At 46.3% G+C, this 18,354-nt stretch overlaps 1 protein-coding gene across 2 annotated transcripts in view; it reads left to right on the top strand.

Annotated features, from left to right (window-relative positions):
- The first annotated feature begins 2,774 nt into the window (after positions 1-2,774).
- The window catches only part of CUL5 (cullin 5), a 91,037-nt gene continuing 75,457 nt past the window's right edge, over positions 2,775-18,354 (top strand). Inside the window, exon 1 of one of the 2 annotated variants that reach the window (XM_039537387.1) lies at positions 2,775-3,236. In XM_039537387.1, coding sequence (XP_039393321.1) covers positions 3,201-3,236 — 36 coding nt within the window. In that variant the 5' untranslated portion in view covers positions 2,775-3,200. Of the gene's footprint in view, positions 3,237-10,361; positions 10,649-18,354 lie in introns of those variants that run through there. The other variant, XM_039537397.1, reaches the window with a different exon arrangement.

Genomic DNA, 18,354 nt, shown 5'->3' on the forward strand with positions numbered 1-18,354 from the left:
ATCATGGGGACTTTAACTTCCCGGATATAGATTGGGAAACAAATGCTAGTAATAATAATAGGGCTCAGCTTTTCCTAGACGTGATAGCTAATGAATTCCTTCATCAAGTGGTTGCTGAACCGACGAGGGGGGATGCCATTTTAGATTTGATTTTGGTGAATAACGAGGACCTTGTTGAGGACATTGTTGTAGGGGACAACCTTGGCTCGAGTGATCATGAGCTAATTCGTTTCCAAATAAATGGGAGGATAATCAATAGTGCATCTGAGACTAGGGTGTATGATTTCAAAAGGGCTAATTTTACTAAATTAAGGCGACTAGTTAGGGAAGTGGACTGGGCTAACATATTTAGGGATCTAAGGGCAGATGACGCCTGGGGTTACTTCAGGTTGAAGTTGCAGGAGTTGTCAGAGGCATGTATCCCAAGAAGGGGGAAACGGCTCGTAGGTAGCAGTTTTAGACCGAGCTGGATGAGCAAGCGTCTTAGAGGGGTCATTAAGAAAAAACAGAAAGCGTACCAGGAGTGGAAAATGGGAGGGATCAGCAAGGAAACCTACCTTATTGAGGTCAGAGAATGCAGGGAAGCTGTGAGAAAGGCAAAGCGACAAGTGGAGATGGACCTAGCGAAGGGGATTAAAACCAATAGCAAACGGTTTTTTAGCCATATAAATAGGAAGAAAACCAAGAAAGAAGAAGTGGGACCGCTTAAAACTTTAAACGGGGTGGAGATTAGGGATAATCTTGGAATGGCACAATATCTGAACGAATACTTTGCCTCGGTCTTTAATGAGGCTAATGAAGGGCTAAGGAATAGTGATAGAGGGACCGATGGGAATGAAGATATGGGGGTAGACATTACGGTATCTGAGGTAGAAGCCAAACTTGAACAGCTTAACGGAAGTAAATCGGGGGGCCCGGATAATCTTCATCCTAGAATATTAAGGGAATTGGCGAGGGATATTGCTAGCCCGTTAGTGATAATCTTTAATAAATCCCTAAATTCGGGATTGTACCGACTGACTGGAGATTAGCTAATGTAGTTCCTATATTCAAGAAGGGGAAAAAAGTGACCCAGGGAATTATAGGCCTGTTAGTCTAACATCTGTAGTATGCAAAGTCATGGAAAAAATCTTAAAAGAGAGAGTGGTTCCGGAGCATGAGGCCGATGGCAACTGGGATAGATTACAGCATGGATTTATGAAAGGTAGATCGTGCCAAACCAACTTGATCTCCTTCTTTGAGAAAGTAACAGATTTCTTAGACAAGGGAAATGCGGTGGATCTAATATATCTGGATTTCAGTAAGGCGTTTGATACGGTACCGCATGAAGAATTACTGGTTAAATTGGAAAAGATGGGGATCGAAATGAAAATCCAGAGGTGGATAAGGAGCTGGTTAAAGGGGAGACTGCAGAGGGTAGTATTGAAGGGGGAACTGTCCGGTTGGAGGGGGGTTACCAGTGGAGTTCCTCAAGGCTCGGTTTTGGGTCCGATTTTATTCAATCTATTTATTGCTGACCTGGGAACCAAGAGTAGGAGTGGGCTGATAAAGTTTGCGGATGACACCAAGTTGGGGGGTATTGCCAATTTGGAAGAGGATCGGGATATTCTCCAGGGAGATTTAGATGACCTTGTAAACTGGAGTATTAGTAACAGGATGAAATTCAATAGTGAGAAGTGTAAGGTTATGCATTTAGGGATGTCTAACAAGAACTTTAGTTATAAGCTGGGGACGCACCAGTTGGAAGTAACGGAGGAGGAGAAGGACCTAGGAGTCCTGGTTGATCGCAGGATGACTATGAGTAGGCAATGTGATGTGGCGTTAAAAAGCTAATGCGGTCTTGGGTTGCATTAGGCGAGGTATTTCTAGTAGGGATAAGGAGATGCTAGTCCCGTTATATAAGGCGTTGGTGAGACCTCATTTGGAGTATTGTGTGCAGTTTTGGTCTCCCATGTTTAAGAAGGATGAATTCAAACTAGAACGGGTACAAAGAAGGGCCACTAGATTGATCCGAGGAATGGAAGGCCTTTCGTATGAAAGGAGACTTGAGGAGCTCGGTTTGTTTTCCTTAACCAAAAGAAGGATAAGAGGAGATATGATTACACTCTTTAAATCTATCAGAGGATAAATACCAGGAAGGAGAAGAATTATTTCAGCTCAGTGCTAATGTGGACACGAGGACGAACGGATATAAACTGTCAGTCAGGAAATTCAGGCTTGAAATTAGACGAAGGTTTCTAACCATCAGGGGAGTGCAATACTGGAACAGCCTACCGAGGGAAACAGTGGGGGCGAAGGACCTCCATGACTTTAAGATTAAGCTAGATAAGTTTATGGAGGGGATGGTATGATAGGATAACGGGCTTAGTCAATAGGTCAATTAAGTGCCACACTGGTAAATAGTACAATGGGTCAATGGTATGATATAACCTTTTCCAGAGGGTTTGGCTGGAGAGTCTTGCCCGCATGCTCGGGGTTCAGCTGACCGCCATATTTGGGGTCGGGAAGGAATTTTCCTCCAGGGAAGATTGGCAATGGCCCTGGAGGTTTTTCGCCTTCCTCCGAAGCATGGGGCAGGGGTCGCTTGCTAAGGAGTGGGTGGATCGGCTTATGTGGCCTGCATCTTGCAGGAGGTCAGACTAGATGATCATAATGGTCCCTTCTGATCTTGAATTCTATGATTCTATGATTCTATGATCCATCCCCTGTCACTAGGGTGACCAGATGACAAGAATAAAATATCGGGACACATGGGGGGGCAGCTACAGGCTCACAGCCCCCACCCCGCTGGAGCCATGGAGGAAGGGGATTACACAGCTTGAGGAAGCCAGGGGTCAGGGGCGCATGGCCCCAGCTCTGGGCACAGCCCCACCATGGGTCGGGGGCTCACAGCCCCCACTCCAGCCCCGCTGCAAGCTGTGGGCGCAGGGCCCCAGCCACAGCCCTGCCGCTTACCTGGGAGACAGTTCCCACCCACTGGGAAGCACCTGGCAGGTTCCTCTGGCTCCTAAGGTCAGCGACGGCCAGAGGGGTCTCCACTCCACATGCTCCACCTGCCACAAGCACCGGTTTCAGCTTCCATTGGCTGGACGCTGTGGGGCGGGACTTACTTGGGGGCGTGAGTATCACACAGCGCCTCAGGGTAGGAGCAACCAGGGGGATCTGTGCTCTGTCCACGCCCGCAGCTCCCATTCGCCGTGATGGAGCCATTCACCATGATAGAGCCAGCGCTTGTGGTAGGTGCAACACTCAGAGACGCCTAGGGGCCACAGGGTCCTGCTGCCTGCCATTTCCTGGGAGCCTCCACCCACAGTAAGCACCACCCAGGTGAGCACTCCCCAGTGTATTCCTCCAGCCCTGAGCCAAAATATCGGGACCAATGGCGTCCTGACCAACATCAGTTGGGATGCAGGACAAACAACTAAATATCGGGACACCCTACCTGTCACCCATTCCCAGCTTCTGCCAAACAGAGGCTAGGGACAACATCCCTGCCCATCCTAGCTAACAGCCATTGCTGGACCTATCCGCCATTAATTTATCTAGTTCTTTTTTTAACCCTAGTATCAGAGGGGTAGCCGTCTTAGTCTGGATCTGTAAAAGCAGCAAAGAGTCTTGTGGCACCTTATAGACTAACAGCCGTTTTGCAGCATGAGCTTTCGTGGGTGAATACCCACTTCGTCGGATGCATGTAGTGGAAATTTCCAGGGGCAGGTATATATAAGCAAGCAAGAAGCAGGCTAGAGATATCGAGGTTAGTTCAATCAGGGAGGATGAGGCCCTCTTCTAGCAGCTGAGGTGTGAAAACCAAGGGAGGAGAAACTGGTTTTGTAGTTGGCAAGCCATTCACAGTCTTTGTTTAATCCTGAGCTGATGGTGTCAAATTTGCAGATAAACTGAAGCTCAGCAGTTTCTCTTTGAAGTCTGGTCCTGAAGTTTTTTTGCTGCAGGATGGACACCTTAAGATCTGCTATTGTGTGGCCAGGGAGGTTGAAGTGTTCTCCTACAGGTTTTTGTATATTGCCATTCCTAATGTCTGATTTGTGTCCATTTATCCTTTTCCGTAGAGACTGTACATAGCAGAGGGGCATTGCTGGCATATGATGGCATATATTACATTGGTGGACGTGCAGGTGAATGAACCGGTGATGGTGTGGCTGATCTGGTTAGGTCCTGTGATGGTGTCGCTGGTGTAGATATGTGGGCAGAGTTGGCATCGAGGTTTGTTGCATGGATTGGTTCCTGAGTTAGAGTTATTATGGTGCAGTGTGCAGTTACTGCTGAGAATATGCTTCAGGTTGGCAGGTTGTCTGTGGGCGAGGACTGGCCTGCCACCCAAGGTCTGTGAAAGTGTGGGATCATTGTCCAGGATGGGTTGTAGATCCCTGATGATGCATTGGAGGGGTTTTAGCTGGGGACTGTATATGATGGCCAGTGGAATCCTGTTGGTTTCTTTCTTGGGTTTGTCTTGCAGTAGGAGGCTTCTGGGTACATGTCTGGCTCTGTTGATCTGTTTCCTTATTTCCTCGTGTGGGTATTGTAGTTTTGAGAATGCTTGATGGAGATTTTGTAGGTGTTGGTCTCTGTCTGAGTAGTTAGAGCAGATACGGTTGTACCTCAGTGCTTGGCTGTAGACAATGGATCTTGTGGTGTGCCCGGGATGGAAGCTGGAGGCATGAAGGTAGGCATAGCGGTCGGTAGGTTTTCGGTATAGGGTGGTGTTAATGTGACCATCACTTATTTGCACCGTGGTGTCTAGTAAGTTGACCTCCCATGTAGATTGGTACAGGCTGAGGTTGATGGTGGGGTGGAAGCTGTTGAAATCGTCGTGGAATTTTTCCAGAGTCTCCTTCCCATGGGTCCAGATGATGAAGATGTCATCAATGTAGCGTAGGTAGAGAAGGGGCATGAGTGGACGAGAGCTGAGGAAGCGTTGTTCCAGGTCAACCACGAAAGCTCATGCTCCAAAACGTCTGTTAGTCTATAAGGTGCCACAAGACTCTTTGCTGCTTTTTGAACCCTGTTATAGTGGTGGTCCTCACAACATCCCCTAGCAAGGAGTTCCACAGGTTGACTGTGCATTGTGTGAAAAAATACTTCCTTTTGTTTGTTTTAAACCTGCTGCCTATTAATTCCCTTAACTTCCCACAGCTTTCTTTAGTCTATCTTCTCTTGGAAAGTAACTGCAGGGGCAAATTGTGCTTCCCCCACTCCACCCTTGGAGGTAGCTGTGACACTGCACGCCACGTTCTTCACAGAGATATTATTATGATATGATTATGACATAATCATAATGTATTTTATGTAAGATAAGTCATGTGAGATGTCATTTAAAAGGTTATGATTTATTGAATATGATTATCCTATTTGTATGCATGTATCATTTTTGTATCTGAAGCTAGGAATATTGACTATGTATCTGTATTAAAAATGAGTTTACACTTGGGGAACACCGACTAGACAAAAGGCTCTCAGTCTAGATGGCTGGCTGCGAAGGGCTCATTCAGGTTAGTGAGCCATTAGGAGAAAACAGTGGGTCTTAGAAGAAGCTTATCACCCATCTGGGAGCTTTCCTGAGGATGCTACAGACAGCCTCCAAGTTATGGCTGCTGTGACACTACAGGGACATGTGACCAGGTCACCTGCTGCTGGACTCCATCTTGGGATATTGGTGTTTTTCCACTGACTGGTGGGAGAACCAAGCTTTGAAAAAAGGGTTCCCCTCATATGCAAAAGCTATTTAAGGCAAGGGAGTGACACCATCATGGTTCTTCATTGACTCCCCACCCAAAGAGACTCCTGAAAACACCTGAGGAACAAAAACTGAACTGGGGGAAGTGCTGGACCGAGGCTAAAGGGATTCCAATCTGTAAGCCAGTGCAGCTTGCCCCTTAAGAATCTGCAACCTGCTTGTATCATCACTTAGGGCGAGGATTTGCTATTCATATTCGATCTATGTAGTGCATTAAGCTTAATTTGCATGTTTTGTTTATTTGCTAGGTAATCTGCTTTGCTCTGTTTGCTATCCCTTATAATCACTTAAATCTATCTTTTGTAGTTAATAAACTTGTTTTTATTTTGTCTAAAACCAGTGTGTGGGAATCATAACTCAGGGCAGAAAGCTGTCGTATATTCCTCTCCACATTGAGGGAGGGAGTGAATTTCATGCGCTTACGCTGTACCGTTCCCTGTGCAGTGCAAGATGGTATAATTTTGGGTTTACTCTCCAGAGGGGGATTTGTGCCTGTGTAGCTGGGAAGTTCCTTATCTGGAGCCTTCCCATGCAGAGCTGATTACAACGTCTGCATGTAACTGCAGCTGGGTGTGTCCCTACCTGTATGTGTGCTGGTGAAAGTGCAGGCTAGTCACAGCAGTACAGTGTAAAGGGAGCCCAGGCTGGAGGGTCAGGGGTGTTCAGTGGTACCCCAGTTACAGGTGGCGCCCTGGGGGGAACCCATTATAGCAGCATACAAGGACATTTGCAAGACAGCTAGGGAAGGGATGGGACATTAATATGGATAACAAGAATTCCCATTTATCATAATTAATGGCAACAAATTTTGTAAGGGCTATTACACCTTGTGCTTTAGGGTTTAAACCAATTCTAATTTACAGACCAAGATGGAAGCAGATTATCCCACTTTTGCCTGCTGTGCTGTTTTTAACACCTCCCTCTGAAGCATGATACCAGCCCCTAACACAGACAAGATAAGACACTACACGGATCTTGGTTTGGGTCTGATCCAAATTGCAATGGCGATTGCTATGGACATTAAATCTGTCCAGACAAGAAGATTTTCTTTAGCACAATATCTACTTTATTTCTAGTTTTAATTGGTGAGTTGTGAGAAAATGGACAGATACGGGCACAAACAGAAGTTGTGTAATTGTAAAAATTGCTTTGCACTCATATTTTATTGTAAAATTAATGTGTTTAGGTATTGGCTCACCATGTTTACAGTTTGATGTCACAAGATCACAGGCTCTTTGGTCTTGTGTAAGTCAATCATTTTCAAATGGCAGAATCAAAAAATGCCTGAAGACTCACTCCCCTCCTCTATAAAGTACTCAACAATAAGGATTTCATCCCCATCGGGTCTGTTGTATGTTACAATATCATTTCATACAAAAAGAAAATGTTGAAGGTGAAAATTCAAGTATTCAAAAGTTAGCAAAGTTAGGAGAGAGTGTTCACTGAATGGGAAGCGATTCAATATTTCTTTTTATACTCATCATCTAAGTATGGCCCTAGACCTTATTTACTGAATATTTTCCAAACCTAGCACTGAATACACAATTATTTCTTCATGGGCTTTTCAATGGTACAATCACCATAGTATCTCAGTGCTTTACAAACATATTTATCTTCACAGCACACCTGTGAGGTAAGAGAGTGTTATTGTCTCCATTTTACAGATGGGGAACTGAGCCATGGCCAAAACTGTCAAAAGTGTCTACTGATTCTGGGTGCCCAACTTGAGATGCCTAAGGCCTGATTTTTCAAAGTACTTATAAAGTGCAATAAAAAAAATGCTGTGTTCAGTGCACAGCTCCCATTGCCTTTAGTTGCAGTTATGACTGCACAGTACTTCTGCAAATCAGGCAACTGGCATCTCAAGATGAGCACCAGAGATGACCCACACAGTTAGTGACCACCTGTGAAAAATTTGGTTTAAGTGACTTGCCCCAACAGAGGCAGAGATAGAGTCCTGTCCTCCGGGGCTGCATTCAACTTTCTGAACGGCAAAACCATCATTTCCCTTCCTGTCAGAACTTGCTTCTACATCCCTTCCAGTTTCTGCAATTAAGCAGGTAGGAATCTGCAGATGGAGCACCATTCATCTTGTGCACTGGATGAGGGAGAAAATAAGGACTGTATGATCTAATGCTTACAGACAAAGGGGCTGAATTAAAGTTGTACAGTCAATTTTAATTCCAGAACTTCCTAACCTTTGAGTAAAGCAGGTTGACATTTTTTCATCAGAACAGTTTTTTGACACAAAAGGACCTATTGACCAAAATTAAAATGTTTATAATAGTTTCATTTTACTTACATTTTTAAAGTTTTTCAACCAAACCCCACACAGAAGCTAATAAATCTCTGGTAAAATATTTGATTTGTTAAAAACAAAAACAAACAAACAAACAAAAAACACATATTTTTCCCCCCAAATAATTACCTGAATCCACTTTTTTTTTCCTTTGTGGTTTTTGAAAGCCCGTTTTGGTACAATTCCTTATCTTTGGTTTAAAATAAAAATAAAAAAGCAGAACAAATTTACGAAACCCCACATTTTTTTCCTGGAAACCAACCAGTTTTACTACATATTTAACTTATTGTTCACCCACAGAGCTCAAAAAAGTTTCCAAACAAGGGTAAGCATCATTAGTTCTGTTTCACAGACAGGGAAACTAAGGCCTGGGCTACACTAGCAGGGGGGGTGCGAACTAAGGGTACATTTACACTACCCACCGATGTGGCGAGAGGCGGAAGCAGAGTCGACAGGGGAGCGGCAGCAGTTGACTTGCCGCCGTCCTCACAGCCAGGTAAATCGACCTAAGATACACTGACTTCAGCTACGCTATTCACCTAGCTGAAGTTGCGAATCTTAGGCTGACACCTCGCCCCTTCCCCCCAGTGTAGATGTAGCCTAAGATGCAACTTGGGCTATGCTATTCACGTAGCTGAAGTCGAAGTATCTTAGTTTGACTTACCTGGCCGTCCTCACGGTGGCGAGTCGACTGCCGCAGCTCCCCCATCAACTCCGCTTACTCCTCCTGCCGAGGTGGAGTACAGGCGTCGATTCGGGGATCAATTTATCGTGTCTCGATCCCCGATACATCAAACACTACCCGCCGATCCGGCGGGTAGTATAGACGTACCCTTAGGCCTGGTCTACACTAGGGTGGGGGGTCGAACTAAGGTACGCGACTTCAGCTACGCGAATAGCGTAGCTGAAGTCGAACTACCTTAGTTTGAACTTCTTACCTGTCCAGACGCCGCGGGATCGAAGTCCGCGGCTCCCCCGACGACTCCACCACCGGCGTTCGTGGTGGTGGAGTTCCGGAGTCGACGGGAGCGCATTCGGAGTTCGAACTATCGCATCTAGATTAGACGCGATAGTTCGAACTCCGAGAAGTCGAACGCTACCCGTCGACCCAGCGGTAAGTATGGACGTACTCTTAGACATAGAAAGTTTAAGTGTACATGGTACAAACTTGGGTCTGTGACTATTGCCATAAGCGATCATGCTATTAATAGGCATAGGAGACTACCCACCTCAGTAACCATATGCCTATTTATCATGTTTGCAGGAACCGGCCCTAATTCTGAAAAGATTTATACACATGCTTAACCTGGATTTCAGTGGGATGATGAATGTGCTTAAAGTTAAGCACATATATAATTGTTTAAAATGCCTGGAAATGCCTTGGGGTATGGATTTTGTTAACTGTTCAGCATATTTACTACATTACACAGCTTCACATACGCTTGCTGTACACATACAACTACATCACAATATTAGCAATGTCAAGTGTTCAAAAATCATGACCCCTTGGGGGGGTGGGCTGCAGGGGTTTAGGGTCTCTCTGGGGTAGGTGGAGGGAGCTAGGGAGGGCTGCAGGGGGCTGGAGTCTCAGACCTCAACTCTATTGTCCCTCTGCAAATTTGTGTACACAGAGTCAATCATGACTAGTGATTTAAATCAAATCCACCCTGCCCACAAAAAGTTCATCCAGCCCTGCCTGGCACTGGGCTGGGCTCAGGGGGCAGAGGTCTGCCTGCGTTGGATAAGGGTGTGCTGGGCTGTAGGGGTCTGGGGTGTCCCGGGGGGCAATGGGCGTCTGGGCTCAGGGGCGTGTGGTCTGCCGGGGATGGATAAGGGTGGGCACTGGGCTGGGCTCAGGGGGCTGCCGGAGATGGATAAGGGTAGGCTGGGCTGTAGGTGGGTGGGGTATCCCGGGGGTAGGTGGGGTCTGGGCTCAGGGGGTAGGGGACTGCTGGGGATGGATAAGGGTGGGCTGGGCTGTAGGGTACTCCGGTATCCCGCGGGTAGATGGGGCTCTGGGCTCAGGGGGCTGCCGGGGATGGAGAAGGGCGGGCACTGGGCTGGGCTCAGGGGGCTGCCGGGGACGGAGAAGGGCGGGCTCTGGGCTGGGCTCAGGGGGCTGCCGGGGACGGAGAAGGGCGGGCTCTGGGCTGGGCTCAGGGGGCTGCCGGGGTCGAAGGGAGCCAGGGCAGGGCGCTCACTGCGAGGCGCCGCCCGGCCAGCAGAGGGCGCTGCAGCCGGAGCCGCCCGCCTCAGCCTCTCCCCTTGGCGGCGGAGCCTGCTCCTCGGCGCCGCATCATGTGGGCCAGGCCAGCCCTTGCACGGAGCCGCGGCCGCGGCCGAGCGTCTCCTGGGTGGGCGCCGCCATGAGGCGCTGAGCGGCGGCTGCGTGGGAGGATCGAGCCGGCCGCAGCCCCGAGTCTCCGCCCGGCCTTGTCCCGAGCGAAGCCCCGTCCGCTGCGGCGGCGGGTCCGGCCGGCGGGAGCGCGGGGCCATGTGAAGCTGAGCGGCCGGGAGCCCGCGCCCGGAGCGAGGAGCCGCCGCCGGCCCGGAGGGGCCCCCGCGGGGGGAACATGGCGACGTCTAATCTCTTAAAGGTTCGACCCGGGCCCGCGTCTCGGTCCGCCGGTGGCGGCGGGGCCTGGGGGCTGCTCTGCGGGGCGGGGAGCGCGGCGGCCGGGCAGAGGAATGTGGGAGCCAGGGGCAGCCTGGAGTGGGGAGGGCCGGGGTGTGGGGAGAAGGGGGCAGAGGTGGGGGGACAGGGGCGAGGGACAGGGGCTGTGCGGGGTCAGAGACCTGAAGGGGAAGCAGAGACGGGCTTGTCCCTGAAGTTGTGGTGTCCAGTATGTTGTAATATTTTGGGGGTGGGGGCAGGGCGTATAACAAACCTTCATCTTACCCTGTGCTGGTGGCTGTGTGGGCTTGAGAGACACGGATCTCTCTCCTCTTTCCCCTTCCCTCCAGTGCTAAACTTCACACAGTCTAACCTGTCTCCAAATATCACCCTCCCCCCTCCGCCGATCAAATAAATGTGGGGAAAGTATACGGTGACAGGACACTGTTTAATTTTGTTCCACATTAACAAAGAAACCCTAGACATACAGACAATGATTTTTAGATAAAGAGTTTGAAATGATTGTACCTGAATAAGTATTGTTTGCATCACCACTATGTTCAGAATTTGAAGGGGGCAGTTTAGCTGTAAGGGAAAAAACACTGAACATGTATCATTTATTTACACAACATTTTTTACATAATCTAGTGTTTATCATCATATACCAAAAACATATGGAAACATCAGTGAACCTTGACATATTACTCCTGAGGGCATTCTGTGCCAAAAAATAAAAAATTCTGCGCACAATATTTTAAAATTCTGCAAGTTTTATTAATAAATAAATGCAGAGGCTTCAGCGCAGCAGAGGGGAGCAAGGGCCACTGGCTGCATGAAGGTGGGAGATGACCCTGCAGTCCTTCTGGGACACAGACTGCACCTGTGAGGCTGCACCTGATCCTGGCACAGCACAACATCTGGGCCTGTCCCAAAAACACCCTGGAGCCCTGCCCTTCTGTGCCAGGTGCACATTTGGGGGGCAAGCAGGCTCAACGAGGCAGGATCCAAGTGTGGAGGGGATCCAGGTGTGGGGTGAGAGGATCCTATGTGGAACAATCTGGGTGTAGGCAGCTCAGTGGGGGGGTCTAGGTGTGGGAGGATCTGGATTCACAGAGGTTTGGGGGGGGGTTCCAGGTGCAGAGGCAATGGGACTCTGCTGGGGCTTCCAGGTGAAGGTGATTGGGGCTCAGTGGAGGTGTCTGGGTGTGGGGGTCTCAGCAGGGGGTCCTGGGTGCTGGGGGAGTGGAGCTTGATGGGGTGGGGGTCTGGGTGCAGCTAGTTGGGGGTCAGTGGCATGGGGGTCTGGATTTGGGGGCTTGGGCATAGGGCTCATCAGGGTGAGGATTTGAATGCAGGGAGCTCAGTGCGGGGTGGTGGTGTGAGTGCAGGGGTGGGGGTCTGGAGGCAGGAGGTCTGGGTGCAGGGGGCTCCAGATGCAGGGGTTGAACTTCAGTGGGGTGGGGTTCAGGTATGGAGGGCCAGGGGGTTCTGGGTGTATGGGGTGAGGTGTGGCAGGAGTGTCTGGGTATGGGAGTTCTGGATGTAGGGGGTTGGCCAAATGGGGCAGCAGCTCCCCACAGCTGAGGAGCAATGGGGGCAGGAAACAGAGGAGGATGCTGTGCTTCCTGCAGCTTGGGGAAGTTTTTGGGGATGGGTTTGACACAGCCTGAGCCACTCCTTGCAGGGGAAGAGGAAGTCCAGTCCTCTCCTACCTCCAGCCCAGTCAGGACTAGTAGCTGATCCTGGCTCAGGGTAGGAGCCACTGGCTGGGGTGTTCCCAACCCTGCAGTGATTTACCTCTCTGCCAGCTGTTCAGGATACCTGTGCTGCTAGAGAGTGGTGTGTGACTGCTCTTGCAGCTGCCCTTTGCTTCCCTGTCAGAAAGTCATTTTTCTGCAGGGAAGCAGAGAAATCTGCGGGAGACAAGAATTTGTGTGCGCAGAATTCCCCCAGGAGTAATAGCCCTGATCAGTTAAAATTGCGGAATTCCAAAACCACTATGTGTTGCTATGAAACAAAATGGCCAAGAGGGGGAAATGGGGACATAGTATGATTATTTGAAGGAGTCCTATTTCAGAATGCTAAGTCTAAACAGCCTATATATTTGGCCATGTTTTACTTTAGCACTGTGTGTTGTGTTGTTACTTATAGTATGTTTAGGGATTTTGGATAGATTGACATTTGCTTTGGGAAAACGTTAATTACATGGTCTTGTAAACAGATGCAAGAAAGTTTAGCATCTCAGAGTTGATAGTATTTCACTTTAGAATCTTCTAGAAGATAATTCCTACAATTGGGGGAGAGTGTAGTGTAAGGCCCAGATTCTGTTAGTTGTGGAATGATATCATCTGCAAAACTGGTTTTGAAAAAGTATTTATAATCACATGCTAAATATACAAAGGTGCAGGCTCAACACAGATGATATAGATATAGATGCCTGGTAGATAACTTGCTGGTGTCTCTAAAGCTTTTAGATAATTAACTTAGTAGTAATTGACTGGTAGTTTGTCTTTTCCATCAGAACATCTCAAAGCCCTGTGCAAAGACACATAAATATGAGCCCTTTTTACTAAAGGGGAAACTGAGATAGAGATTGACTTGCAGGAAACCACACAGCAGTCCATTGAGAGAGCTGGGAATAGAAACACTCTTGATTCCCAGTCTTGAGGCTTAAAAAACTACTACACTTAGAGCATATTAACACAAAATTAAGGTTGACTGGCAGTATCTCATATCCTTTCAGAATATAAAATGCACTTATACTATACCGTATCAGTACTCATGTTCACGCATTGCTCTGCATCTGTGCTGCATTGTGGCTCTGGGGAGTTCTAGCTGTTTGGTGGCCCACATCTGATACTACTGCTATATAAATAAATAATAACGGAAGGTGTTGTCCCATAGGTAATATTTAGGATTAGAAAGAAAAGGTGTTAACATTTGGCTAGTCCTTGGAGGAGGGAGAAGGCCAAGTGGTTGAGTGTAGGGCCGACTTAGGTAGCTTCTGTTCATTAAACTGTACCTTTATCCTAGTAAATACAAGGCCTAAGAGTTTCCCTCTCATTCCTTGTGTACTTTCCCTATGGTTCTCTATTTGCTTGGGAAGTGAAGTGAAATGAAATATGACTTCCCCAGGGGGGCAGCGGATGCCTTGACACTAGCTGAGTTGAAACCTAACTGGGTGATGTCAGTTTGGAATGGATCAGTACAATAATTTGAACCTCAGATATGCACCTTCCTTCCCCCACAAAATGAACAATAGAAACATTTTGATATCACATGATTTTTTTTAATTGGGATGTTGTCTTTTGAAAACACTTTGCTCAAACAACCTCAAAATTGGCCAACTAGTCCTCCCCTGGACCATGATGAGGCACAGCAAATTTCAAGGCAATTGCTTTATGCCTGTGGATTTTAAAGCACTTATCAAAATCAGTTTATTAAACAGTAAGATGGTCTCTGCCTTAACTGTAGTGGTACTACACTCCTCTGTAATAGGCCTCGGGTTTCAGGGGGCAGTTCTTTGTGTCTGTATTTTAAATATTTCTAGAGCTCATTGCATAAAACTGGAGCAATTATGAGACTTACATGAATTGCGGTTATTTCAGAAGTATATTTGCTACTCTGTAAATGACTGCATTACAAAATTTAGTAAAGATGCTCAAACTACTGCAGGGATCTCATACTTGGTTTCTGGAACTTTGAAGTAGAGGCCAAATACATAACAGGGTTTTGAACTCCCAAAGTTCAGGGATGTTCAGATCCGTGGTTTTCATTCAGTTATCACAGTATATCAATATTATGGTCTCCTCAGAGCCCTTGGTGGCACTGGGAACAAGAAAATATGGTCCTTGATTGTGCAGTTGGATCCATGTGGACAGAACCTTGTATCTAAGTAGATTCTCATTGGAGTGAAAGGGGCTGCATGCAGGTGCAGGTATACTCTTTCAAATTTAGTGAGGGATTGGGGCATAAGCTTAATCTGGATTCTATAAGAACATAAGAAGGTAGGTAACCTATCTTTTTTTCCCTTCCCCTGTTTCAATCCTGTATCTTATCCCATTTACCTCTTATTTCAACCATTCTTCTCCAACCTCTCATCCCTGGCAACCTGCAGTATACCAGCTAGTTTTGATCTCTATAACTCACAGTAAATGTTTCCAGCTGTGTACTTTGGGTGGTGTCTCATCTTGACTGTTTCCTAATAGGACTTCCTTAAAATGTCAGCAAGGAATATATGCCAACTGCCATTGTATAGTGGAGGCCTTCTTGTCGTTAACATTGCCTAACCCTCAATACCTGCCGATAAAGCTCCATTCTTTGGCTTGTCCGTAGTTGCTCAGTATTCAGTAGTAACTGCACTGCAATCACAGCACCAATTGTGAGAGCTGCCAGACAGAAGAAGTTGGTCAAATTGCATGCTAAATTTGAAGTTGTTGTGAGAGCTGGATTTAAACATCCTTCAGGCCCCATATTTGACATCCAGGAGCTAGTATATAAGATCAGCACAGTAACATACATGTTAAAAGAATGAGGAGTCCTTGTGGCACCTTAGAGACTAACAAATTTATTTGGGCATAAGCTTTCGTGGGCTAAAACCCACTTCATCAGATGCATGCAGTGGAAAATACGGTAGGAAGAATATATATATATGTATACATATATATACACACACACACACACACACACACACACAGAGAACATGAAAAAATAGGGGTTGCCATACCAACTCTAACAAGACTAATCAATTAAGGTGGGTTATCATCAGCAGGAGAAAAAAAGTTTTGCAGTGATAATCAAGATGGCCCATTTCAAACGGTTGACAAGAAGGTGTGAGTAACATTAGGGGAAAAATTAGCATGGGGAAATAGTTTTTACTTTGTGTAATGACCCATCCACTCCTAGTCTTTCTTCAAGCCTAATTTAATGATGTCCAGTTTGCAAATTAATTCTAGTTCTGCAGTTTCTCATTGGAGTCTGTTTTTGAAGTTTTTTTGTTGAAGAATTGTGACTTTTAGGTCTGTAATTGAGTGACCAGGGAGGTTGAAGTATTCTGTGACTGGTTTTTGAGTGTTATAATTCTTGACATCTGATTTATGTCCATTTATTCTTTTGTGTAGAGACTGTCCGGTTTGGCCAGTGTATATGGCAGAGGGGCATTGCAGGCACCTGATGGCATATATCACGTTGGTAGATGTACAGGTGAACGAGCCCCTGATGGTGTGGCTGATGTGATTAGGTTCTGTGATGGTGTCTCTTGAATAGAGATGTGGACAGAGTTGGCAACGAGCTTTGTTGCAAGGATAGGTTCCTGGGTTAGTGTTTTTGTTGTAAGGTGAGTAGTTGCTGGTAAGTAGTTGCTTCAGGTGGGGGGGCTGCCTGTAAGCAAGGACTAGCCTCTCTCCCAAGATGTGTGAGTGAGGTATTGTCCTTCAGGATAGGCTGTAGATCCTTGATGATGCGCTGGAGAGGTTTTAGTTGGGGGCTGAAGGTGGAGTTCTGTAACTTTCTTTGTTGGGCCTATCCTGTAGTAGGTGACTCCTGGGTACTCGTCTGGCTCTGTCAATCTGTTTCTTCACTTCAGCAGGTGGGTATTGTAGTTTTAAGAATGGTTGATAGAGATCTTGTAGGTGTTTGTCTCTGTCTGAGGGGTTGGAGCAAATGCGGTTGTATCTTAGAGCTTGGCTGTAGACAGTGAATCGTGTGGTCTGGATGATATGGATGACCACAGCGCACCATCAGGGGTTTGTTCACCTGCACATCTACCAATGTGATATATGCCATCATGTGCCAGCAATGCTCCTCTGCCATGTACATTGGCCAAACCCGACAGTCTGTATGCGAAAGAATAAATATATCTCTTCCTACTATATTATATAAATATATATCTTCCTACTGTATTTTCCACTGCATGAATCTGATGAAGTGGGTTTTAGCCCACAAAAGCTTATGCTGAAATAAATTTGTTAGCCTCTAAGGTGCCACAAGTACTCCTCGTTCTTTTTGCCAATACAGATTAACACGGCTACCACTCTGAAACCTGTCATACATATTAAAGTTAGAGACAAGGAGGGTGAGGTAATATCTTTTATTGGGCCAACCTCAGTTGGTGGAAAGAACAAGCTTTTGAGCTTCACAGAGCTCTTCCTCAGGTCTGTGGAAGGAAGGAAACTGAAGTGTTCAAGCTAAATACAAGGTGGGATAGATTGTTAAGCTTAAAGGGTTCACACATGTTGTAGGACAGTGGTTCTCAACCTTTTTTTTTTTTTACCCAAGGTCCCCTAAACTTAAATAGACAAACCTGCAGACCCACAATCAGAAGTGATGCATAGAGGCATCACATGCCCCCCAGATTTCTGCCTTCCATTTGTCCCTGCTCACTGAAGTGCTGATGTAGCAGGGCAGAGCTGTGGTGTGTCTCCTTGGCTAGCTGCTGCCTGCTCATGGAGTCAGTGGCTGTGAGGCAATCCCTTTTGATGGCGGGGAGATCTCTCTTCTGCTGTGATCCTGCAATTGAAATTTATTAAATATTTTTGATGTTTTTCTGCATTTTCAATATTGATTTAAATTACAACACAGAATACAAAGTGCACAGTGCTCACTATATTATTTTTTATTAAAAATTTATACACTGTAAAAATAATAAACAAAAGTAACAGTATTTTTCAGTTCACCTCATACAAGTACTGAAGTGCAATTTCTTTATTGTGAAAGTGCAACTTACAAATGTAGATTTTGTTTTTGGTTACATAACTGCACTCAGACAAAACAGTATAAAACTTTAGTGCCTACAAGTCTACTCAGTCCTACTTCTTATTCTACCAATTGCTAAGACAAACAAGTTTGTTTACATTGATGGGAAATTCTGCTGCCTGCTTCTTATTTACAATGTCACCTGAAAGTGAGAACAGGCATTCGCATCACACTTTTGTAGCTGGTGTTGCATGGTATTTACATGCCAGATATGCTAAACATTCATATGCCCCTTCCATGCTTCAGCCACCATTCCAGAGGACATGCTTCCATGCTGATGCTCATTTAAAAAAAAGTCAATTAAATTTGTGACTATACTCCTTGGGGGGAGAATTGTATGTCTCCTGCTCTGTTTTACCCACATTCTGCATATATTTCATGTTATAGCAGTGTCAGATGATGACTTAGCACATGTTCGTTTTAAGAACACTTTCACAGCAGATGTGACAAAAGGCAAAGAAGGTAGCTATGTGAGATTTCTAAAAATAGCTACAGCACCCGACCCAAGGTTTTAAGAATCTGAAGTGCCATCCAAAATCTGAGAGGGATGAGGTGTAGAGCATGCTTTCAGAAGTCTTAAAAGAACAACACTCTGATGCAGAATCTATAGAGCCCAAATCACCAAAAAAGAAAATCTCAACCCTCTGCTGGTTGCATCTGACTCAGATGATGAAAATAACGTGTCAGTCTGCACTGCTTTGGATCGTTATCAAACAGAACCCATCATCAGCATGGAAGCATGTCCTCTGGAATGATGGTTGAAGCAGGAACGGGCATATGAATCTTTAGCACATCTGGCATGTAAATATCTTGCGATGCTGGCAACAACAGTGCCAAGCGAACGCCTGTTCTCACTTTCAGGTGACACTGAACAAGAAGCGGGCAGCAGCATCTCCTGCAAGTGTAAACAAAACTTGTTTGTGCGATTGGCTGAAC

Source organism: Mauremys reevesii, linkage group 1, assembly GCF_016161935.1.
Source record: "Mauremys reevesii isolate NIE-2019 linkage group 1, ASM1616193v1, whole genome shotgun sequence".
Lineage (NCBI taxonomy): Eukaryota > Metazoa > Chordata > Testudines > Geoemydidae > Mauremys > Mauremys reevesii.